Source organism: Eubalaena glacialis, chromosome 5, assembly GCF_028564815.1.
Source record: "Eubalaena glacialis isolate mEubGla1 chromosome 5, mEubGla1.1.hap2.+ XY, whole genome shotgun sequence".
In the NCBI taxonomy this organism is placed as follows: domain Eukaryota; kingdom Metazoa; phylum Chordata; class Mammalia; order Artiodactyla; family Balaenidae; genus Eubalaena; species Eubalaena glacialis.
In genome coordinates, this window is record NC_083720.1 from 31,298,857 (window position 1) to 31,325,766 (window position 26,910).

A 26,910-nucleotide genomic window follows, 5' to 3' on the forward strand; every position below is an offset into this window, starting at 1 on the left:
ACATTTTACTTGGATTATTACAAAGCCTCTTAACTTCCCTCCATACTTACACTCTTGCCTTCTTACACTCTTTTCCCCACAGTGAACACTATCCTTTTCAAATATAATTCAGATAATGTCACTTCTCTGTACAAAAGCTCCTCTCGAAGGCTTTCTATCTCACCCCAATTAAAAGCCAAGTTCTTATCATGACTTAAAAAGTTCCACATGACCTGGATCTTCCACCTCAATGACTGAACACCTTGCCGCGTTCCCATCGCTTCCTCCACTCCAGACCCACTGTCAGTGACTGGAAGACCCTATCTCCTTATAGGACATTCCTCTTGCTATTCCTTTTCCCTCTTTTCCTCTTGCTATTCCTTTTCCCTCTTTTCCTCTGTTCCTTCCATGACCACCCTATAAAATGGTACCCTCCTACTCTACTCTCCTTATCCTCATATATTTTTCTTCTTAGCCATTATGGCCACCTGCAGCATTATTTATAAACATTTTCTTACAGTCTGTCTTCCCCCCACAAGCAGGTGGGACTTTGTTGGCAGGGACTCTCTTTTATTTATTACATTTACCATATTCCTAGTACTTGAAGAATGGCTGGCACACTGGAGTGGCTTAACAAGTATTGATTGAATGAATAAATAAATAATCAACCTTACTTTTCCCACCTCCATCCCACACTCAGAAGACTTCTACTTCAGAGTGTCTTGAGATTTAGGGCTAGGAATACTTCCATTTTCTGCCCCTGTACATCCAGATGTATTTGCATCTGTCTTCACTTTCTTTCTCCTTTTCTTAGACAAAAGGATACCCTTTCTCCTCACCCTGATCCTCTGACACCACTTCTTTTTGTGTTCTCTTGTATATTGATTTTGCTCTACAAGCCATTTCTTTCCTCTCAGCTAATAGTTTTCTGTCAGTTTGCAAACATTTTCAAATCCTTTCCACCTACTGTGAAAACAAATAAACAAAAAACTTTTCTCCAGCTCTATATCCCTTTTAGCTACTATCCTGTTTCTGTTCTTCCCTTTATACACAGATACTCAAAAGAACTGTCTACTGAGATTGGCAAAGAGTTGGTACACATGCTTTCCACTTTTTGCCTTCTGTAGACATTGCTGATTAATCCCAGTGCCATTTCCCAAACTCTATAACCCAACCTCAGAATCTTCTTTTAACACATTATTCCAGGTGGCCATTCGCAACCAGAGTTGCCACTTGGTATGACACCTGCTTGCCACCTCTGGAGCTTATTCTTGTCTTAATTTTCTCACCTCACTGCTCAAACACTTATAATAAATATTCTGACTTCCTAATGGTTAAATGCAATGGACTCTTTCCAATCCTCATTTTAATTTCTCTTTTTGAAATTCTCTTCAGTATTGGCTTTATAAACTCGTGTTTGTTGTTATTGTTTTTAATTCTTTTCCTCCTCAGTGTCCTTTGGAGGCGCTCTTCGTCTCTTTCCCATAAAATGTTTATCTTTGTCTACCCGGGGATTCTTGACCTGGGATGAATGATTTGCTAGAGAATCCATGGATGGACTTAAGGGGTTTGTTGTGTGTATGCAAAATTAAGTTTTTCTTGTATGGATATTTCTAGCTAGAGCAGCTATAGCTCTTATCCAATTCAAAAGAGGATTAAGGATGACTGCTACCTGTTCCTCTGGGTAATCTTGCCCAAGCTCATGGCTTCAGCCACCAGCATGATACAAGTGAGAGCACGAAAGGGTTCAAGTCAGACAAACCCATGTCCATATTCCAGTTTCCCCTTTTTGAAGCTGTGTCACTGGGAATATTACCCAACCTCTCTGAAACTTGGTTTGTTCAACTATAAAATGGTGGAAATGAGCCCTAATTTGTAGAGTTATTGTAACCGAGATGTCATTTGTAAAGCCCCTGGTGTCTTGTGGTAGTCAGTAAGTGATAGCTGTTATGAGGCAGTCCTAAACATCTTGGTCTCTAAAGCACACAGGCTTCTCAGCTTGCAGAGCCTCTCTGCCCAAATTTTGTGGTAGGTTTCCATTTTTAGGGTTCTGTTTCACTGGAGCAATAAGCATTATGCGACTCACATGTTATCAATTGACTCTGCTTTTATTAACGCATTTATTAACGCAAACATCTAAGACAGCTGCAGAGAGCACTAAATCCATTTTTTTTGCACAAAATTTAGAAAATTGGAATTGGGCACTTATATACATTTTAATCAGACTGAGAGATGTTTATAAATTGGCTTCCAGTATTTATCTGGTGCAATCAAAATAACACACTTTCAAAGATGTTAATAAACATGGCAGAAACCAAATTATTCATTATATACAATTTAAGAAAAATTGGTTGGGTAGTAAAAATGGTTCTTGCATTCTTTAAAAGATGTGTGTTTTCAAAACAGTGGAAGCTGAGCAGGTGTCTCTACTCATGTGTATTCCATGTATTTATTGTATCCTATTAAACATATGTTTGTAAACTTATTTATTTACACCTTCCTGATTCCATGCCACTTGGTGAAAAGGCTTGGAGATGTAGTATGTTTTAGAAGTTTGATACACATTTATATCCAAAAGCGTACGTCCTTTAAATCAGGGTCCCCCGGATCGGTACCGGTCCATGGCCTCTTAGGAACCAGGCCACACAGCAGGAGGTGAGCGGCGGGTGAGCGAGCGAAGCTTCATCTGTATTTACAGCCGCTCCCCATTGCTCGCATTACTGCCTGAGCCCCGCCTCCTGTCAGATCAGTGGTGGTATTAGATTCTCTTAGGAGTGCGAACCCTACTAATTAACTGTGCATGCGAGGGATCTAGGTTGCACGCTCCTTATGAGAATCTAATGCCTGATGATCTGAGGTGGAGCTGAGGCGGTGATGCTAGTGCTGGGGAGTCGCTGCAAATACAGATTATCATTAGCAGAGAGGTTTGACTGCACAGCGACCATAATAAATCAATTGCTTGCAGATTCATATCAAAACCCTATCAGTGAGCGGCAAGTGAAAACAAGCTCAGGGCTCCCGCTGATTCTGCATTATGGTGAGCTGTATAATTACTTCATTATATATTACAATGTAATAATAATAGAAATAAAGTGCACAATAAGTGTAATGCACTTGAGTCATCCCAAAACCATCCCCCCACCCCGGTCTGTGGAAAAATTGTCTTCCACGAAACCAGTCCCTGGTGCCAAAAAGGTTGGGGACCACTGCTTTAAATGGCTTTATAAAATAATACAGCTAAATCCCAAAACCCAAATATTTTGGCCTGCAAAATTGCAAAGATTCCCAGCAAACTCAACTGAGCAGGGATCCCCAGTGTACGTGGAACCATGACCTCCTATAGGTGGTGCTTGACTCTAAAACTCTCCTGCCCCTGTCTCTACCCCAACCCTACTCCTAGAAATGATGTGGGCCATACACAGAAGGTGAATTTAAAAACCTTACTTACTGAATTTTAAAGAATAGTTTTAAGAATTTTTCAGATTCTTCCAAGTAACTAAAAACACCCTGAATTGGGAGAAAGTTGGAAAATGGAATTCAAAATCACTGACCTAGATCTTTGAGTGAATGAATCTAGTATGGAAAAAATTTGACATAAGGTTCTGTTTAAAAGTTTTCTGCAGTGAATTAGGTATCGTGCTAATAAATATTTTTATAATCAAGACATGGGGCTAGTAAAATTTTGTGAAGTCTAGAAAACTCTAAAGATAGAAATAATTACTCATAATTCCACCACCCAGAGATAACCACTATTTTCATATATTTTTTCTCTCTTCCTGCCTCTCTCCCTTTCTGTCTCCTTTCTCCCTTCCTTCCTTCCTTCCTTCTCTCTTTCTTTCTTTCTTCTTTCTTTCTCTCTCATATAGATAGATTTACAAATATATGTCTGAATAAATACATATGCATACACATGTAGAATTATGTCCTAGAAAATACATATAATCTGTATTTTATATACTACAATATAAATAAATAAAATATATGAAGTTTATAATTGGAATAACACTGCATTATCTGTGTTGTATCATAAGGAAATAATCATAATAGTCAGATATTTATATAGAAATATGTAAACACTGTTTATAATACCAAAAATCAACCTCAGTGGAATATTAGGCATCCAGTACAATTTAATATTGTAAATTAATGCATAAATGGAGTCTTTATCTTTCTTATGCTCTGTATGTGAAATTTTTAATGACAAAAAATGCACATGATAAAATTCTTTACTTTTCTTATGTTCCCATTATGAACGTTTAATCATAAGAAAGCTAAAAATAGTATGGTGTTAGAAAATATAATAATGTTTTAAAATTATTGTGGGAAGGACTTAGTCTGCTTAAATATGAGTAAATCTTTAAATAAGTCATGTTACTTATTTACAAAAGGCAAATATCATGGAAGAAATCTTCCAAGTTTTGAATGAATTTTTGTTCTCTTTACATTGAACCCAACAAAACCATCTCCATGTTTGCTCTCGCTCTCTTTCTCTTTCAAATTAAAATAAGATGACATCCACCAGGCTTGAGACTATAGCTGTTTATTTTCCTCTTGAGTAGACTATGACTTTTCCTTCCCAGAATTAAAACCACCAAGGGTGAAGTATTTCTTAAAAGAAAACCTTAAATTGAAGTAGTCTAAGTCATATTATGTGACTGTGGCTAAGGTGAGAATTATTAATATCTATCCTGTAGGGTAACACAACAGGCAATGTAAATTATGAATAACGTTTGTCTCAGTCAAGCGCGTAGGAGTCTTTGGAAGCATGAGCAGCTTAGAGACGTTGAGAGATTATGCAGTCTTTGCAAAGCCATTTTTTAATTAACACACATAATCTGTAATGCTTTATTTCTTCAATTGCTTTCCTCTGTAGCTTAGCATTTGCATATTAATTTGTTTTTAAATTAATAGACACTTTTAATCTAAATTTGAATGAGTTGAATGAATTGTTGGTGTTGGTTTTATAGCCTACTTTAAATTGCCATGCTATAATTGTGGAGCATTTTATAATTTACAAAGTAATTTGATATAATATTCTCACGTTAGTTAGATGTGGAGGTTCAATCAAACTAGGGAGTGATTTTTCTTCAAGATAGCACTCTCATGCTTTTTGTTCTGAGGCACATATGTAGGTATCTAAATCCTCCTCTGATGCCTCTGCAGGCTTCTACCTTAGTTCCATCTCTGTTATCTGAAGAAGATTCCACTGAGGGAGGAGACTTCCTCTTTGACATAGACGTGTTTATTCTGCAGTGAGCAGAAGCCAAGAGATTAAGAAGCTACATTTTGAAAATACAACCCTGTACTGTAAGGATAGTCAACTTCCTAATGGTTCTCTAAAAATATTGTAAATCATTTTTGGATCAGTCAAAACATTCTCATCTTTCAGCAATTCAGTGACTGTTTCTGAAGCACCTTATAACTTGGGCACTGGGGTATTGGGAATTAAATGTGAAGGGAAGATGAGCAAGATTCCTGCTTCCTGGCTGCAAGTGTAGAGTACATCTGTTCTATTTACTGGCACAGACTTTAGGTCAAACTGCGACTCTTGAAAGGTTAAGTGATCCCATTGAGATGGTTCCATGATAGGATTCCTGTTGGTCCTCAGAGCCTCTGCCACCAGTATAATCCTGTTGCCACTCAAAGTTCCTGTGATGTCATTCTAAAGCTTTACCTGGGTGCTTACTTCAGGTGCTATTTTCTTCTGAAAAGAAAAATAAGCTTGACATCTGAATATGTGAATTTGAGAATTTTCAAGAGGTAATAAAGTTATGGTAATCATTGTCAAATGATCTTTTTAGACAGGAAGGGTTCCAAAATGCAAAATCATAGAAATTATTATTTTGAAGTATTTTTTCTTTCGATTCAAGACAATGAAATAAATCCGAATCTGAGGGTACTAAAAGTGGTAGTAAAGGTTGAGTTTCTTTTTTTAAATTTTTTTTTTTTAGCAGTTTTTGTTTCTTTTTTAAATTTTATTTATTTATTTTATTTTTGGCTGTGTTGGGTCTTCGTTTCTGTGCGAGGGCTTTCTCTAGTTGTGGCAAGCGGGGGCCACTCTTCATCGCGGTGCGCGGGCCTTTCACTATCGCGGCCTCTCTTGTTGCGGAGCACAGGCTCCAGACCCGCAGGCTCAGCAGTTGTGGCTCACAGGCTCCAGACGCGCAGGCTCAGTAATTGTGGCTCACGGGCCCAGTTGCTCCACGGCATGTGGGATCTTCCCAGACCAGGGCTCGAACCCGTGTCCCCTGCACTGGCAGGCAGATTCTCAACCACGGCGCCACCAGGGAAGCCCAGTAAAGGTTGAGTTTCTTAATGGTGAGTTTCTAAGTTATTGAAGTGATTTCTTTCTAATTGCCTTGAAGCAGAGGTAGCACCTTTTAGAGTTGCGTGAACAATACTAACCAAGTTTTTGTAAGTGAAGGCAATTTTATTTAAAATGTATCACCGTAAAGATATATGTGGGTCTGTTATCCAACTCAGTATTTCAAAGTAAGATGGTATTTTAAAAGTACAAATTTTGTGTGCCTATCTGTGCATGTGCTAATGGAAAAACAGCATTCCTCCCATTTGAAAATGAATGACACAGAATTACCAGCCATAAAAAAGTATCATGTACTGAAACTAATTGCCTCAGTCAGAAATCTAAATGACTTTGTCGATTTAGAGAAGAGTGTTAGTACTTTCTGGCAACCATAGTTGTGATAACAGCCTAACAAAGAATGGTTAATATTGCTCTTTAATTGCCTAAAGTAACAGTACCTACTCCAGTGATATGTCATGTCATTTATCATGTTCCATTGTGGTTTACTTGCCTCGCGAAACTTTCAACTTGCTTTGAACACTTCTGTCAAGCATCAGCTACTGGCTGATTGTTTTCCACCGTACTGTTCTGATTACCACATTTTAAAGTCAGTTCCTCCTTCTGTTTCTTTTTCTTCACACTGGTGCCTTAGCTGCCTTGGGGGCATTGCACTGGGCTTACTGTAAATCAGCCACTCGGAACACTCAGCTTTCTCCTTCTTTACATGTATGTTCCAAACTTCAGTATTTCTGTGATTTAACTATTTCCCTTGGCATGGCTCTTGATTATACTAGATTCAGGTTTTTATTTTTAGAAACATTTTGGTGATTTGCTTGGGGAAAAAGGTCCTTTTCAGGAATTCCATTTTTACAAATTAAGTTGTATTTTGTGAACCTTAATCATAATTTTCAACTACTCATTTAGAGTGCATTTTAGAAACCCGAAAGAAATTAACTTTCAGTTTTGATTACTAATAATGTTCACTACCTATAAATTAGAAGAGACTTGAAAAAGATCCACTAGTGAATGAAAATACGTGTATTGCTCAATGAACTACTCAGAGGCAATTTAAAGAAATTCTGAGATACTTCTTTGGGAGATCTGTGTGTGAAGAAGTCTTCCTCGCACAGTGCCCTCAGTCACCAGGGAGTTTCTGAGATGCTCTTCTTGGGCTCTTGTCTACTCTCCCTCTATGCTGTGCTCTCCTGCGGGGGAAACTAACACTTCTGCACCCGCTGACACCACTCTTCCATCACTTCACTCATTTGGCCAGATGGCTCTACTACCATGACTACAAGACTCCAGCTGCTAGACTGTTTTCTTACAGGTATTCTGGGTGTCTCCTAGTGAATAGTTTGTTATATCACACGCAGTGAGCAGACTTGGTGTAGGCAGTCCTGGAATCTTGTGTACGATTTGTAAGTCTTACATTGTGTAATCCACGTTTTAGGGAGCGTTGCCAGATTTGCCATGTTGTATGCATCGTTTTTCTGGAAAGCCTCTCTACCAACCCACTTCCATCTCTCTTTTTCATGTGCCCCACCCTACACATACACACATACATGTACACACACCAAACACACCTGAAATTCATATCACATGTTAAGGTAATCTGAGTTCCCTGGTGCTACATACTTTCCAGTGCCTATGTAAAAGTCAACTTTTTAATCTCACTGTCATTTACTATTTGTTCTCACTATCATTAACATAAAATTCATAATACAATGTATATTTGTGTATAATAACATACAAATTTATACACACATTGTGCTGAAGCCATCTGTTCAACGTAATGGCAGAAATGCCACTTTTTAAAGGCAGACAGGAAAAGCCTATAATTTGTAAAACAACCATAGGAATAAAAAAATCTCAGCAATGTTGCTAAAATATATTCCTTTGAAGAAATTCTTTCTGATTTTAGAGAATCCTATGTTTTAGTTTTTACAAAAAAACCCAAAAAACAAAAAACCCCATATAAGACAGGTAATGTATTCTGAGGTTCTTAAAAAGATGCATGTTCACATTTCTGAGTTTGCATTAGTTTAAAAGTTCGGAAAGATCAGAAGCTTAAAGTATCCAGAGAGAGAGTGAGAATGCAAGTGCAAGTGAGCACATACTGTAATTTCATCCATTACATGGATCTGGGAAGATCCATATTTACATGGAGGTGAACAGCCCTGCACTTGTAGGTTCTCCATGTTTAGAGCTGAGGTTAGGGCTGTCTGTTGCCCTCAAGAAGCTTTGCTGACCTGGTTTCTGTACAGGTGTCAGTTGAGAGGCTGGGTGCCTGCTGGTCCTAGGTCTGCATCTGGAAGCAGAGATTCACACTGTTGCAGCCCGGGAGTGGCTGGGAAGTTTAGTGTCCACTCACGCAAAGAGTGCCCTGGGACCACGGTTGATCTGAGCAAGTCTGCATATAGCTGTGAGTTTAAACTTCCAGAGTGAAAGGCAAAATGGCCTGGTGCAAAATGTATGAACTTTGGAATCAGTTTTGGGCTTAAATTCTGGGTTTTCCAACTATAGGCTGTGTGATTTTTAGCTTATTTCTATGAGCTTCAGTTTCTTCATTTATAAAATGCAAGGCACTTATAAGGAATAAATGGAGTAACATATCCAGAGTTGCCTGGGACTCAGTAAGGAATGAATGAATGGTATTTTCTTTCTCCCTCTCCATCACTAAAGAGTCAGGAGTGGGGTGAGTAACATCCACAGAAACTTGGTGTAGCTCCCCTTCCTGGTTTGATTAGATAAAATCTAGCCAACCACATTTTCAGACAAAGCTCTTGGAAATCATCTGTTTTATCCCCAGTCAGTTAGAAGGCAAGTACCTAGAGAAATTCCAAGCCTGGAGAGGGACTGAGAGAGAAAGAGAGTCTTCTCTGGGAGTTGGATTAGGTCCATGCTTTTTTGTGTAATACCCAGTGGCATACAGCTGATAGAATGAGATTATACATTATTTATTTTTTAAGATTCCCTAACTCGGTGTGAACTTTTTCTTTCATCTCGTCTTACACAAAACCCAATTGGAGATTTTAAGAGGGTGATATGTAATCAATACTTTTATTCACAGGTGATTTTCCTTTAGTGAAAAGCATTTGCAGTTATGCTGCTTGGAAATTTTTATCAGCTTAAGCAACAAAAAAGTAACGTTCAAAGTAAATCCGATTGACCAGAGGTTACATAATCTATTGATTGTATGAGGAGTTATGATGCACTTTAATTGAGCCAAAGACCTCTCATATCTGTTTTAAAATGCCCTTAGGCTAGATTTTGCAGAGTAAAAGATAGATGTTTATTTTTTTTAATTGACGTAAAATATTATTGAAACAATGAGAAATTTAAAGTGTCAGTGAATTCTAAAACTAAAATATCTGCCTCTTTTTTCTTCACTTTGTGCCATCTCTGAATATGCAGCTCATAAAAATAGTATGTGCTAGAAGACCTTCCCTTTATGTAACCCACTCATTATTATAATGTGAGATGTATTTCACCTTTTGCCTTCTCTTTCTCCATTTTAATTCTAGAGCATACTAAAACCCTTGAGTCATTTTGGAATTACATAAAACGACCATAATATCAAGATTTTAGATAAATAGCATAGTGTGAAAATATTAAGATATAACATAACTTTTTTAAAAACACAAGTGAGATTTGTCAGTAGTTAGGTATTATTATCTTCAGAAATATTTTGAAAAGATATTCAGAACTAGTTTAAATTTTGCTACTGAAACTATTCACTTAAGAAACAATTTTGTAATTCTTTTTCTTTTTTTCTTCTTTTCAATTTCAGGGTCAGCCTGGTCCTGAGGTAAGTGAACTCTTTTTCTTCTAACAAATCAATTTCAATTAGGATTTTCCCAGCGTGGAGGTTTTTCTGCAGTTCTTTTCAAAGGATATAAAAAAGTTATGAACCAGTAATCATGACACCACACAGTAGACCAAATATTTCCCAGGAGTAAAGCTTCAGGGCCTCTTAAGGGTTGTATGAGCCACATCAGCTGTTGGACCAGATGGCAAGTTTAACAATGTACTATCATATAAAGCAAAACTCTTAACTGATCTGAGACAGTGCCACAGGACTTTCATGTAAGATAAAATGATTTAGTGGTAGATGTTGGGTATGAACTTGTTTGCATGAAGTACTGATTAATCATTACTATTAATGTTGTTGTAAATACACACAGACTGATTATTTAGATTGTGATCCTACCATCTGCTTTTGATTCATTATAGACAGATATTGAATTCATTCTACATTTCAATATAAACTAACTGCTGAATACATGGTTTATAATTAAATGTGAATGCAGTCAACAGACAGTCTTTCGGCCCTAAATCATAATGAAGAAAATGAGGAAATATTAGGGAGGGGAGGAATGTGTAAAAAGATGAAAGTACAAAAGAAGGGAGTTGTCAGAAATGAAGAGTCAGTAAAAAACAACAAACTCACTTATTGTAGTCAGTAGGAATCTAGAGAGAAGGAAATGCCATTATTAATGTTTTACCTTTAACACTATAATACCTGTAAATAACATAGTTATTTATTGAGTTCCCTTTACGTCTCTTTCCCCTCGATATACTGAATGTTATTTCTGTCCTAGATTGTTTCGTAAATAAATGATTTTCATGGTATCTTTGTTAATCAATATCATAAATTGTCTATCATGTGCTAATTCTCATACTAGACCATGATAATATTATTTATAGTTTTTATGAGCTCTGAATTTAAGGATGTCCAATGAAATAAACAAAAATGCCTTCAGGAGAACTGTCCTTTTCACACTACTCATGAGAAATATCTTGAAAAGTAATTAATTTATATTCACATCAGAGAATACTCTATTTATAATTGTCACTCTTATATTCTAAGTTATCTCAAACTAATTATTGGAGGGAAAAAAACCCACAAAAGAAAGTTGTAGTTTATTCCCTAAATTTGAAACTGCTACATTATGAGATGAAGACAAAGTAAAAGGTGCTTTGCATGCTTTATTTTATTTAATGCTACAATAGCCCTGAAAGTATTATTATCCTAGATCTAGATCTAAGAGATATGTATTTTTAATCCCTTCTTATTCTGTATATATACATATCTATATATATCTGTGTGTGTGAACCTATAAGAATATATATATGTATAATATATACTCATATATAAAACATATGAGGAACCTAGGAGAGACAGTGTAGAGCTTGCCTCAGAATCTCCCCACTGAGGGTAGGGAAACTGATGCATTTATGCACTGATTTCCTGCCCTTCATTGGTAAGAGTCGTGCCTGGGTGGTAACTCCCTGGCACTTCTGGCCTGCCCCAGAAGGTACAGCACACTGCAGCTACTCGAGGAATGCAGGAAGCAATAGGAACATACGGGACCTTTATTCCAGCACCGTCTTGGAGGGAGGCAGTGGTGTGTGTTGGCACCTACATCTGCTACAACATCCAAGTGCAAGTGTCCTATAGACAAAACAGAGTGGAAAACTCAGATATGGATATAAAGACTTGGAAAACTGGACAAAACACAGCATTAAAAGCATATTAATTAATGAGACTTTAAAGAGGATAACTGTAAAAGGAAGAACATGGTCATAATAAATCTTGACTACACAGCCACAGTGAATGAGCAGAAGAAAGATGATAAACCATCACAGGAAGCCAAGAATGGTCAGAACCAGGAACACCTATGGATGGATCACTGTAGCTAAGATTTGAAGGTATATCATGGCACTTCAGAATACCTTCACAGCAAGTCTTATATTTACTATGGCTCTTCAGAAAAATAGTCTACCTAACTGCCTATACTTGAAAATTTTAGAAATTTTGAAGGAGGATAGGACTGGCATTTTCAAAAGGTGATCTGCTCTGGTTTTCCTTCATTTTGGCTACAGTTTTGCTTTTAGTGGACACTCAAGTCACATGATCATTTCTTCCAAAATGCCTTCCTCGTGTCACAGCAAAAGGAAAGCAATGGATTCAGGAAGGATAGGTATGAGGGGAAATGAGAAGACAAGAGATACCCTCACACTGTCTTTCTATGCCGTGACAAATAGGCAAAGAGTTTTGTTGCTATGTCCCCAAGGAAAAGTCTGACCTACCTCTTATCCCTACATCATTATAGTATTTTTCAGAAGAAACTTCCAATTTTAGACTTTAAATGAGAGAATTCTTAATGAAGTTTTCATTTAGTACTAGATGATTGTTAACTTTGTTCTGCTTGTTATTCATATGCAAATGTTTATGTCAATGAGTGTTTTCTTGCATAGGTTGAACATCACCACCTCGTCTTATTCACATTGTTATATGATGCAAAACTCATCCTTAGACAGTGAAACTCAATTCTGCTTCTTCAATATCACACATTATTTAGTAAGGACTTCCAGGTTAATAGGGTTTTATTTTGCAGACCAGTGGGAAAAAGGGAAAATGTCTTATAATCAAGGAGTTCTGATCATCTTCCTAAAATTGAAGGCAGCTTGGCTGGACTTAGCTTAAATTGCTAAAAAATTGCGAAGACTAGAAAGCTAAATAGCAGTGAACACTGTTACAGTGACAGTATGAAATTGAATACGAAAATAGGCCCTAAGGAAGAGAGGTGAATCTATGCGTTTACCTAAATGGGTGAGAAAATGGTTCTTGACAAGGGAAATGAGATGGTGAAAGGATATTAGAAAGAAAAAAAGGCAGTTCTAGCAGCTGTGGTTAAGATGGGAAAAGAGGCAGGGGAATGAATGGAGATAATATTGCTGTGAATCCACTGAATCAGAGGAAATCAAATTCTTGGAGAGGAAAAGGGATGGGTTAGAGTAAATAATGTCACAGAGACTTGAAAAAATGATTGGGTAGAAAGAGCAAAAAGAACAAATGGCAACAGAGAGTAAGGAAGGGAAGAAAGAAGGGAAAGAAATTAGAAAAAAAGACAGATGAACATTTGTATTTCAACCTAGAGGTAATGGGAATTATTCAGGGGGTGGAGCAAAGTTAATCTATTGACATGAAAGTCACCCTGATATTTTTTTCATAAATTCATATTAACATAATTCATTTCAATAACTCAAGTATCTATTTTGCCTCTATTAGGTACAAGGCACAAATGGTAAGGCTGTGAAATTGTGAACAAGACAGACTCAGTCTCTGTTCTTTTAATATTAATAGTCAAGTAGAGTGTCAAAGTTCTGTCAATTCTGCAGACCCACCATTCCCAGGATGACTTTAACCACACATGCAAGTCCTGCTCTGTGTCTGTACATCTGGTTAATCCCCAGGTTTCCTTGGGACCTTGGACATGACGCATTTAAGGAGGCCTTTTTCCAACATGCAGGTGACCCAGCATCAATGCCATTGCTCTAAGTGTAGTCCTGGTGCCATGCCTTTGTTCTAATAATTGGGTTTCTGCCCAGATCTAGGCACCCCTGTTCTGATGACTAAGTCCTTTCCTGGTTCCTCATGCCTACACTCCCTTTCTCCGTTACCGTCTTCATCCCAGGTCCTCCTTTTCCTTTCCTCTCTACTGCCGGGTATTACAGGCATGGTGCGCATGCTCTGTGCAGCCTTGTTAATGGCTGACCGAACAGTTAGCTGCCTCTAGCTCACTGCCTACCTGAGAGGGACTCTCCATTTCTATTTCTCTTGACCATGACTTCCGCATTGCCATTCTGCCCACTGTGAACACATGCCTGTTGCCTGGCCAGTCTCTGCTGTAAGGGAGCTGAGTCAAGAAAGTGAACATTTAGCTTTTTCCTGTCTGTATAGTGGAGACATCAAGGGTTGGGACTGACTGTAGCATCAACCAATATCAACCTATATATGTCTTTTTCTATCACGTTTCTGATTATGTCATTCTTCTGACTCCCAAACTTTGAATCTCAATATGACTACCATTTAGTTCCTTACCTGACATTCAAATCCTTTGATTTGGCCTGTTTTTCCAGCACTATCTCCTACTGATTTTTCATTAAATTTCTTTCTGGACGTCAGTTTGGACAATGCTTCATCCAAACTGAATCAAAACATTTACTTTTTTCACTTCAAATATGTTTTCCTTCATTTGTCTTTTCTTAAACCAGTCTTTTCTCCAGAACTGCTTCTCTCCTAGCCCCTAGATACACTTAGTTTCCACACATCCAAATATGATAACCCTTCATACTTACATGTTACTTCTTCCATCAAGATGTCGTTACCCTCCCTTAGCTGAATGTACTTTCTTCCTTTTGCTGAATCCCCACAGCATTTTATCTGTACACCTTTTTATATTACTTTACACTTAAAACAGAGGGGGCATAGACAGCGAAGCCAGACAGCTCATAAGTCAAACCCTAGCTCTTCCACTTAGAAGCTCTGTGATCTTGGGCAAGTTACTCAATCACTCTGAGTCTCATTTCCCCCATCTGTAAAGCAGAGATGATCATGTCTTTTCCCAAAAAAGGGTGGGAGGATTGAAATAACACATGTATAACTTCTAACACAGTTTAGTACATGACAGGCACTCAGTAAACATTAATTCCCTCCCTCCCTTTTCCTCTTTCTATTGTATCATAGTTATTTATAAACATCTTTTCTCTCTTTATTACTAGCTTTTATGATCTTCAAGAGTGGGATCTATGCTTTCTTCAATCTTTACTATCCTCCACAACATCTAACTTAGTTCCTTGTATGTAGTAGAAGTTCAAGAAATCTTATTGAGTTGCAAATGGTATATACAAGAGCTTAAGGAAAAGGAAGCTGAGGAGGAGAGAAAGCTATCAGCTTTTCATAATTCTAAATGCCCAGTCAATAATACCATGAGTCATCAATAATACCATGTAAAACTGGCCTGAGGTTTCTAAGTTCTGAGATTTTTCTGAACAGGTATTAATGTTAATATCTCACACCCACATGGTTTGGAGGGTTTGGATGCCTTCGTTTCCTTTCATAATAGTAGTTTATTCATGTTGATATTTAATCTTCGGCGAAAAGAAACTAATAGCATTAGCCCAGGACTATACTTATGATGTATTACTTTATTTTGTAAAATCTATCTGTAGGGTTCAAAGCTTGGATTTGATTTTTAACAATCAAGACAGCTATGGAAAGTAGTTCATGGTGGTTGTAACACCACATTGCTTAAGCAATAATATTCTCCCACTAATAATTTAATACAAATTGTAGGAACTAGTCGTTTTTTTAAAAAAACCTCCTCAGGATTCTATCTTGCACACTTTATAAAATATATTGGCCTTCTCTTCACCCCAAATAACTCCATCAGTGTATTCCATAGTGAAACCATTATATTAATGATTGGTACCCTTATATTAATGATTGGTACCCCTTCTATACCAAAGGCACTTCTTTTGCATAAAATTTTTAGAATTTTAAAGCCCTCCTCATAACTCCCCTTTGGAGTTGCATGTGAACATAAAGGAGATATAGTTCCCTTAGGAATTTGGAGGACTAAAGTTGCATGCATGGTGTAATTCTGTATTACTCAGTGAGAAAAAAATGCAAGAGAAAACCACAAGCAAATACCACCAGACAACTGCACATGGAGGCGTGTGCCTTCCATTTGTACTTGTTCAGATGCACTTGAAAAGAAATGGAAGATGTCACTTTGCCTTTTTTCCCCAAATCCCTTTTTACTTTTTATTGTTGTTGTTGTTCTGATATTGTCATTGCCATTTCACAACGTTTTACTAAAATTTACAAAATAAAACTGTGTGTGCCTTGTAAGGAATTATTCCTGAAAAAAATACTATATTTGGGGACAGTATTTAGCTTTCCATTCATATGTTTTTAATTATATATTAAGCTCCTTCTAACCTAACACTTTAGCAATTCCCATATTTCATGTTTGTGTTCCAGCCTTTGTCAGATCCATATAACCTGACTTGGGAGCAGGGGGAGGACATATACATTCTCCAAGAAATTTGAAATTCATGTGTCTGTGACTGCATGCATGCCTGGGTGCGTGCGTGTGCTCGTGTGTGTGTGTGTGTGTGTGTGTGTGTGTGTACAGAGAGTCTTTATTTTACTCACTACATAATAGAACTGTCATATTAAATTAGTAATGTAGTCTATTCTGGATAAATCATGTTAGACCTGATAAAGTATTATCATGCCCCATTATCTGTACTTTATGTGGTGGTTATATGATAAAGAGAATGATTATAAAAGTCTTAATGTTTTAATTGTTGTGGTATTTTATTAACTAAATGGTTAACATGATATGAAAGGCTCCATTGTACTCCAAATAGCTTATACCATTAAGAGTACATACAATACAACAGCTTATTTATTTTACTATAACCATATCTCTTTATTTTTACCTGGTCATTTGTGTATTGAATTGGTGTAACGTTATCCCAAAGTTTAATTTTACCTTAGAATTCTTTCCTACTGAAATTAATTGAAGAACTTCTATTGCCAACTTTATGCTTTATTTTCTACCAAATATATTCCTTTTAATTCTATCTGAATAAAGGTGAGTAACACAAAGCCTTTCATGAATAATTAATCTGACATTGATTTGCATACGTAGAAGCTGTTATCATTCCCCAAACTTACTCATTTCTATATCTCAATTTTTTAATACAGTGTTGATATGTAGAAAATGCACAATAATGTTTTGTTGAATAAATGTATATATTTAATAATTTAGATTTAAAGCTAATTTTATATTCATTTGATGATGAAATAACTGAAAGAACTGAAAATATCAGCTTTAACAGTCCACTTTTTAAATTTTATTTTATTTTTTTAATTTTGGCTGGCTGGGTCTTCGTTGCAGCACGTGGGCTTCTCTAGTTGTGATGCGCAGGCTTAGTTGCCCTGCGGCATGTGGGATCTTAATTCCCCAACCAGGGATCTAACCCACGTTCCCTGCATTGGAAGGTGGATTCTTAACCACTGGAACACCAGGGAAGTCCCAACAATCCACTTTAAAAGGAGCATATGGAATACATTGGATAAGGTTAAGGAGATGGGCTCCATGGGCAGACACCTGGGTTTACAGCCTGGTCTACAGCTTACAAGCTGCCTGACTTTGGGCAAGTTATTTTTTTCCTTCAGTTTTTCAATGTAAAATAAGGATGGTTGGTTTGACTTAGTACATGATTTAATGAAGCACTTGGAACAGGGTATGGCACATATAAGTGTTATTATTAAATCTAAACACCTACATGCATACCTTCTCACATAAGCATTCACACTGAGACAGAGCCATGAAGATATATTACCCTTATAGTGATACTTCTGCTGGATAAACACCCAATAGAATAATGGCCTCAAAAGATAGAGGTTTAGGATAAGTAGTTTAATCTTAAAATTAAGAAATTCATGAAAAATGATTATCACTGTTAGATATACTTATTGTATATATTCTGTATCTAAAACAAATATTTATGTGTCTAATTCTTTCTAAAGGTATCGAAAAGTTTTAGCTAGAAATATTGTTCTTCATAGTATTTTATGATATTAACTTTCCCCATCCAAGGGCAAGGCATATGCAAATGTAAGAATATCAGTTGTATCTCATAATACTATATAAATTTAATTCAATCCCACTCCAAAACCCAAGAGGACTTTTTAAAGGAATTTAGCAAGCTGGCTATACAATTCATATGAAAGAGGAAGGGAGCCAAGTGGCCAAGAATGTTTTGAAATAAAAAGAAAAATGAAGGAAGACTTTCCCTACTAGATATTGGAGCATTGAATCTACAGTATAAACTTAGTTTACTAACATACTGTAAGACTTCTGCTCCTAGAAAAAAATATGTAAAACAACAGTTTTAAGGCATTGGACAACAGGCAGCACAGAGAGGGAAAACAAACAAGGTGAACCCTAAGATTGCCCAAACCTACTGCCTGGAGAGAATTTCTCAGCTGCAGCACAGCAAGGAGCACCTAAACAGAGTGGTCTCTGACCCTTGAGGAGGTCAAGGCAGCTGGAATTTGTAGGGCAGGTGAGAGAGCAAAGAGCCACATGGAGAGAGCTCAGAAGGTCCGCAGAGAGTCCCCCTTGATAGCTCAGCTCAGTACTCATCAGTAGTACATGTGTGTCTTAGCTCAGGCTGCTACAACAAAATGCCATAGACTGGGTGGCTTAAACAACAAACCTTTATTTCTCTATAGCCATTATTTTGTAATAACTCTAAATAGAGTATAATCTATAAACATATCGAATTGACATATTGTACACCTGAAACTAAGATAATATTGTAAATTAACTATACTTCAATAAAAAGTTTTTTAAAAAAAAGAAATATTGTTCTTCAGTGAATTAAAACTAATTCAGTTTGAAGTGTTTCAAACTTTAAAAATTTTATTTATAAATTTTCTCAAGTTTATTATATATGCACACGTAATTTCTCACATATGATTTTATGGATTTCTTTGATAATTTGGTATCCTATGAGAATTCTTAATAGGCTAAATTTATTTTCTCTCTAAATATCTCCAGTCATATTTCAATTGATATGATATTTTTCATACAAAATATATTCTTTGGATTGTGTAGAGATTACAATGGAAGAATGCTATTAGATAATAGGTAGAAAGATAGCTCCAGAAACATTTTATTCTATCTTCTTTCTTTTGGATAGACCTCATTTAAACCTAGTTTAAACAATGGCTGAAGTGACTCAGTATTGAAAATGTGGGGAGAGAGAAAATAGAATATACTCTTTCTAAAAGCTTGGAGTCACAGGCAGGAGGGAGAAGAGAGCCAAAAATATCTGCCCATGTTTGAGATGTGAGAAAAAAAAAAAAATCTTTCATTGAACAGAGTTCATTTCGTCTTCAAGAGACTGTGCAAAGTTGTTTATTCCTTTTGCTATTAACTCTTCTGGAACTAGAGTCATGAGTCCACAAATGAGAAATGGTAGTGACCTTGAAAGGCACAATTTCTAGCTGTATTCAAACATATCCTCATAAGCATTAATTGGAAGCATGTTGGACATACAGTTATCTGTGACTTTTTGATTGTCAATAGGCTATTCAGAGAATATTACTTTTGGCCCTGATGTCCTGTTAGAAACCTCTGTTGCAGGAAATCTGCTAATATATTTATTGGATACTTACCACGTATAAGGTGCAAAACTACACATTTGAATTAGTAAGAGAGGAGGGGAAGGGAAATACTATTTACAGAAGACCGTACGTTCTTTTAATTACTTCCTACTACTCCCATATGAGCTAACTATTGTTTGTTCCATCTTACAGATGTAGAAACTGAGGCTCAGAGAGGTTAAGTGACCTGCCAAAGGTCCCATGCTTGTATATATTAAAGCCTCCAAAGTTAGCATTTGTTACATTTCCCTCTCTTACATATTGATCTCTTCCCGCCCTCAAGGGCCCTGCCCTGGTAGTTTAGCGTGAAGCATACGTCTTATACCTAGTGAGCACGAGCTAAGTTTTATAAAAGAGTTACAAGTGCTTTAGGAGTTCAAAACTAGGGAAAGGACATATCCAAAAGAGGGTCAGGTAAAGCTCAGGGAAGAGAGGTCACTGAGATGGCAATAATGATAGTGGGATTGTAGAGGAGGCAAAGATGGGACTTTTACTGCAAGGACTAATGTTTCTTTCAGAAACTCAGATTCCTACTGTGTTTTTTTCCAAGTAGCTCCATAGCTCAGGTTGCCAGGTAAGAAGTTTCAAGAAAGTTGTGCTATCGTTATTCTAAGCAAAATGATAACTGATGATGTTTATTCAGCAGAAAGAATGGCATAAGCAAGGGTACAGAAAGTGAGGAGAGTGAGGGGCATTCTGACAGCAGCTGGTATTCAAGGCTGACTGGCAGAGAGGATCCTTAAGGGAATAGAGGCAGAGGTGGCATGGGGGATAAAGCAGAAAAGGAAAGTTAGAAGCAGATAATAGAGGACTTTGGAATAAAGACACAGACGTAGAGAATGGACTTGAGGACACGGGGAGGGGGAAGGGTAAGCTGGGACGAAGTGAGAGAGTGGCATGGACATATATACACTACCAAAAGTAAAGTAGATAGCTAGTGGGAAGCAGCCGCATAGCATAGGGAGATCAGCTTGGTGCTTTGTGACCACCTAGAGGGGTGGGATAGGGAGGGTGGGAGAGAGACACAAGAGGGAGGGGATATGGGGATGTATGTATATGTATAGCTGATTCACTTTGTTATAAAGCAGAAACTAACACACCATTGTAAAGCAATTATACTCCAATAAAGATGTTTAAAAAAAATAAAAAATAAAAAAATAAATAAAATAAAATGAGACAATAGAGGACTTTGGACACAAGCAGAAGTTAACACTTTATTTGGTAGGGATCAGAAGGGTCATCTAAACTAAATTTTTAATTATATAACTACTTCTTTGGGGAATTCTCAAGCTTATTTAAAAGGAAGAGAAAATAGTGTCATAAACTGCCCTAGACCCCTCAATCAGCTTCAAGAATTATCAAAGACTAATCTTGTTTCATGAATCCCTTCCTCTCGTTTATTTTGTTTTGCTTTGTTTTTTGATGGTGTATTTAAAAGCAAAACCTAGATATCATGTCATTGCATCTGCAAATACTGAAATATGAATCTCTAACTGATAAGACCTTTCTGTAACATATCCATCACTTCATTACTGACCCTAATAAAATTAATAGTAACTCTTTAAATATCATCATACCCAGTCCATATTCAAATTTCCCCAATTATCTCAAAAATGTCTCTTTATAGATGGTTTGAATCAAGACGTAAAGCCCACACTTGGAATTTAATTGCTATAACTCTCCAGTCTCTTTTATTCTATAGTCATCTTCCTCCTCTTTTTATGTTTTCATGTCATCAATTTTTTCAGGGCACTCATCCTATTTATAGAATGCCCCACATTCTGGATTGGTCTGACTTCCTTATGGTGCTTTTGAACTTATTCTCTTATCTTCTGTATTTCTTGTAAATATCTTTTGCAAGTTCTATTTAGAGGTTTGATTAGGTTCTGGTTCAATTTTCAGAAAGAGTCTCTTATAAAGGTGTAATATGCTTCTTATTTCATCATACCAAGAAGCATAAAATATTTGGTTGATTGGCAGGTCAGTGGTATTGGCCTGCTTTCCCAAAACCTGTCACCTAATAGCTTTTGCATCCATGGAGGCTCATTGCCTATAACAACTTTCTCAGAGTGGATTACAAATGAGCCCTTGATGTTTTTTGAGCTGAGAAATGATATGTTTAGAAATGCACTTTAGAAAACATAGCCTGCCAAAAGAATGTAAGAGGAAGTAGAGTAAAGGAAGACCAAAGATGCTTATAGACTATTCTTGTTTTCCAGGCACAAGGGTACTAGCAACAAACATGGAAAGCTATATTCAAAGGATTTTGGGGAGAATGAATATAGGACTTGTCAATAGATCCTATTTACTGAATCAAACGTAACACTGAGCTTTTAGGCTTGCAGGAGTAGCAGTGTGTTAAACAAAAATAGGGAAGTCAGAAGTCATGATTGGCTTGCAGTAGAAACTGAGAAGTTTGGTTGCAAAATGTTGAGTTTGAGCTGATGATGGCCTCTCTTGGCTTAGACATCTGGTGAGCAGTTGAGAATGCAGGATTGCAGCTTGGAAAAGAATTTAGGACATAATTCAGGTAATAGGTAAAGCCAAATAGTATATTTGATAGCTGATGAAGGGAGTAAAGTGAAAAGACAAAAGGTTTAGAAACAAATCTGGGCAATCTTGACATTTATGGGCTTTGTCAACCCTCCCTCCTCAAAGCTGTGGTTTATTTAGTTTTAGTTTAGCCCAGGGTGACTCCTTTCCAGGGCCGCAGTGACTGGCTCAGCAGTTTCCCTTCCCATAGCTCAGCTTTCTTCTTCCTAATGGAAAGAAATGCCCTCAAGATGAATATGTATTTCAACTCATGTTACTTTATTTTTCCCAAAGCTAGAATGTAAAAATATGCCTTCTACTCTGCTACTTACTTTCTCTTCCCTCAAATTCAATTTCTTTTCTTTCTGTGACCAGTCTATTACTTAGGGAAGTTCAATGGAGATGGTAAGAAGTCATGACCTTAGAATGGGGGAATGGAGGGCAAAGGCAACTTTTCTTTCCTTTGGCTTTAGGAGAGGGGGAATGAACGTGTTTGGAGACCAAGGAGAAGAATCCAAGGGAACCGTAATGGGGTTTATTTTGTTTTATTTTATGACTCTTTATTGAAGTATAGTTTATTTACAATGTTGTATTAATTTCTGCTGTACAGCAAAGCGATTCAGTTATACATATATATACAATTCTTTTTTATATATATATATTCTTTTCCATTATGGTTTATCATAGGATACTGAATATAGTTCTCTGGGCTATACAGTAGGACCTCGTTGTTTATGCATTCCATATATAATAGCTCACATCTGCTCACCCCAGCCTCCCACTCCATCCCTCCCCCAACCCCCTCCCCCCTGGCAACCACAAGTCTGTTCTCTATGTCCGTAAGTCTGTTTCTGTTTCATAGACAGGTTCATTTGTATCATATTTTAGATTCCACATATAAATGATATCATATGATATTTGTCTTTCTCTTTCTGACTTACTTCACTTTGTATGATAATCGCCAGTTGCAACCATGTTGCTGCAAATGGCATTATTTTGTTCTCTTTTATGGCTGAATAGTATTCCATTGTGTATATGTACCACATCTTCTTTGTCCATTCATCTGTCGATGGACATTTAAGTTGTTTCCATGTCTTGGCTATTGTGAGTAGTGCTGCTATGACCATAGGGGTGCTTGTATCTTTTGGGATTAGAGTTTTGTCTGGATTTTTGTCTAGGAGTGGGATTGCTGGATCATTATGGTAATTCTATTTTTAGTTTTCTGAGGACCCTCCGTACTGTTTTCCATAATGACTGTACCAACTTACATTCCCACCAACAGTGTAGGAGGGTTCCCTTTTCTCTACATACTCTCCAGCCTTTGTTATTTGCAGAATTTTTAATAATGGCCGTTCTGACCAGTGTGAGGTGGTACCTCATTGTAGTTTTGATTTGCATTTCTCTAATAATTAGTGATGTTGAGCAGCTTTTCATGTGCCTCTTGGCCATTTGTATTTCTTCTTTGGAGAAATGTTTGTTTAGGTCTTCTGCCCAGTTTTTGATTGGGTTCTTTGTTCTTTTGCTGTTGAGTTGTATGAGCTATTTGTATATTTTGGAAATTAAGCCAAGAGAACTTGTTGAAGAGACAAGTGAGAGCAACAGTGAAGAGCAGGGCGAGAGTGGGGAGAATAGGTATGATAGTCCCTTCACTCCCAGGAGAGAGGAGGTGAAGATACAAGAAAATCGAGATGAAGAGTGTGGTAGTTGTAGAAGCTTACATTAAAGCTTTTGCTCTGTTTAGTCATCAGCTGAGAATGAGGGAGATTGAGCTTCTAATTTACATAGGAAGCTCAGGAACCACAGAGACACCCTGAGATTCAGGATCTCCCAGACTCATCTGACAGTTGTTTTTTCCATCCCTTCTGTGTATCTCGTTAGACTCAAAGGGGACATCCTACCCTCATCCCTGGATTGTATTCAGTTACCCTGCACAAAATCAATATTGCTCTATGAGATACTACAAGTGAAGTCAAGAATCAAAGTGACCTTCAAGCCAGGCTTTCTTAAATAGTCTGGGAAAAATTATTTGGGGACAATATAGTAGGCAACATGAAGAAATAGATGATTGTAAATTAAACTCCAGGTTTAAAGATGGATGTTACCTCTGAATACATTTGAATTATATTGAGGACACTAAGAGTATTATAGGATAGTTTACACCATTAGCTGTAAAATCACAGGGGCTACTATGGGCATTTAGAGAGCAAGCTGATACTTTCTTTCGACAAAAGGAATGTTTAGGATTCCAAGTCTTTCACCATGGAGTTCATTTTATTTGACCTCTTAAAAATAAGTTTTAAAAAAAAGGCAAAGTTAAACAAATAAAAAGTTTTAGCAATCTTTTAAAATATTTAGATGTAAGGAATGATTCTAGAAAGAAGGGACCTCTTGGTTATGATTGGCAGGAGAAGTAATTTGGCTGTCTTTGATTTGTATTGCCTTAGAAAAGAAAGCCAGAGTGAGCTTCCCTGATTCCTGCTGTTTTATAAGCCCTTAACTCCATTGAGCTACATCAGCCTAACTTTCAAGAGTCCTTTTTTAATGTTTGGTTTTTCTAAATTTTCTTTTAGTGCTAGACCTCACTAATTGTTTCCTTATGGCAGCTGCTTATGATTTAAGACTGATCATTGGTACGTATAGTCCCTCGTTCAAGGCTCAAACTGACATCACAAAAGAACTTATAGTTACCATCTTACTACAGAAAATGCCCAGAAAATAAGAGCTGTAAAAATTAGCTTCTCAATAAGTGGGGCTGGTTTTGATATTTTAAATATCTGTTTATACCGACCCCCTTTTCTGCTTGGTTTCTTTTAATCGTCAATGCAAAACAAAAGGTGTAAAGTCTGAAGCTATAAATCTGTTTATAGCTGTAATTCCCTTCCCTGGCTTAGCAGAGTTTGACACTATAATAAACACGGTTCTTCTGCAGCAACATTGAATCTGGTTCTTGTATATTTCTTTTATATGTTGCTGCTTTGAACACGGAGAGTTTTATTGCATTCTTGTCTTTCTGGGTGTTTTGATTCAGCGAGAATTGATTATCTACTGTATGCTAGGGGCGACTAGGTAGTTACAGGGCCTAAAGTTTAGTCTTGTTTAGTCATTAAAGTAGTATGGTTAAAACAACAATTAAGTGTTTTTGTTTTGCTTTGTTTCGTTTGGTAATATTTCCTGTACATTGAAGTAAACTATATTAAACCCACATATTCTTGAAATGTTTCAACCTTCCACCTAATACATTTCTCACCGCATTGCCTTGTGATTTTAGGAAATCAATATGCTTACTTTCTTCATCCTCAGGTCAAGTATCTGAAAAAGAAATTTAATTTTATGTTTAGCATGGTTAAAATATTTAAAATATTGAGTGTGTGCTTCAAAATCATTACCATTAGTAGATCAAGCATTCTACAAGTTGCTTTGTGGACAGTGTTTCATTTAAGCAAAGAGTAAGCATTGTTTTCCCCATTTTTCAGATGAAGAAACTGAGGCTCAAAGAGATTAATTAATCAGCTGAAGATCACACAGGTGATCACAACCAGGATTTCAGTCTGGATCTGTTTGATTCTAAACCTTGAGCTCTTAATCACCAAGATAATTTGTGTATTTTATTTTAAAATAATTCCCCCAAATTATACTTTCCTTTTTATTTTTTACTCTTTTCTGTAGCATTTGAAAAGAAATTATACGGAAGCACACACACGCACACACACACAAACACACACACTGATCTATACTTATGTATAGGAACTCCTACATTTTCATGTTAGGTTTTCCATAAAAAGCTTTAAATTTACACATTACTAACTGAAGTTATTTGCAAAGTTGGAAGTCTGTGAAACAAACAAACAAAAAAATTGGTGATTTGAGAAAGAAATGTCCCTAAAAATATATTATGCCAGTAAAGCAGAAAACGATATATATGAGTTCAAGGTTGAGGTATACACTTGGAAGAACACATGTTCACATTTTAGTTAGAGGTGAACCTATGCTAACTGCACTTTATTCAGAAGCAAGGTAGATTTATCCACATGTAAATAGCTAGGGTCCCTATTTTTCCACTAAATAGTAGATTTTTCCATTGCTAATACTATTTGCAGTATGATTTTGTGCAGTTTCAGATACATGCTAAGAACTAAGGTACCAAATTCAGTTTCTTCGTGCCTATATGATTTGAGTATCTATCTCATTGGCACAATGGGCCAAGTTAATGATACAGTCAGGGACGTATCTTGCCATCAGTAGAACTGAGGCTTCTATCCCACTGTTCAAGGGAACATTGGATACTTTGTGTTCCCTTCCTCCCTGGGAGACTGTGAATATTGATAAAATAATGTTTGCAAGGGTGCCTGAGCACATAGACATCAAACATGCAGTGGCTACTGAGGCTGTGCTGTGCTTCTAGAGAATGGCCGTGTAGCAGACTCTGTCTTCTTTATCCTTAAAAGATTAAGGAAATTATGGCTTTTAAAATATAGTAATTCCATGTTAAGTTTACAGTTTAAAAAGTAGAGGAAGGGAATGTACTTTATTCATAAGTTAACATTAGAAGAAGGAGGGCTTCTGCATGGTGGCAGCACAGTATGGCCTCCATATTGTATTATCACCCATGCTCCTTTTACCCAACAGTGATGATAGAGAATTCTCTCTCTCTCTGTCTCTCTCTCAGCTATTTCTGATCAGGTCAGCCAAATCTGCTAATACTCTGCTTGGATTTGAAAAACATCCCTAAAACTAGATTTCACACTTTATATGGTTCACTTGGCTCTGGAGCTGCTGTGTTTATCAGGATTGAATCAGCTTAGGCCAACACTTTTCTTCAAATGCACTAAACTGTGAACTTCGAGTGAACAGAACTTCTTCAACCATGTTGATGATCTGTCAATGACCCCCATGTCCAATCAGTTAACTTTGCTGTTGGTTCTGCCTCAGAAATGTCTCGTAAATCTAGAACTTTTCCTGTGTCCTGATTGTCGTGATCTTAATTCAGATCTTTGCCATCTCTCCCTTGGACCAAGGCAACAACTTCCTAAGAAGAATAGCATTCCATGCTCTCTGAGTT

At 36.9% G+C, this 26,910-nt stretch overlaps 1 protein-coding gene across 1 annotated transcript in view; it reads left to right on the forward strand.

The window, feature by feature from the left end:
• The window catches only part of COL25A1 (collagen type XXV alpha 1 chain), a 461,378-nt gene that overhangs the window by 285,188 nt on the left and 149,280 nt on the right, over positions 1-26,910 (forward strand). The window contains exon 5 of the mRNA XM_061191166.1: positions 10,074-10,091. Within this exon, the coding sequence (XP_061047149.1) occupies positions 10,074-10,091 (18 nt within the window). The remainder of the gene's footprint in view (positions 1-10,073; positions 10,092-26,910) is intronic.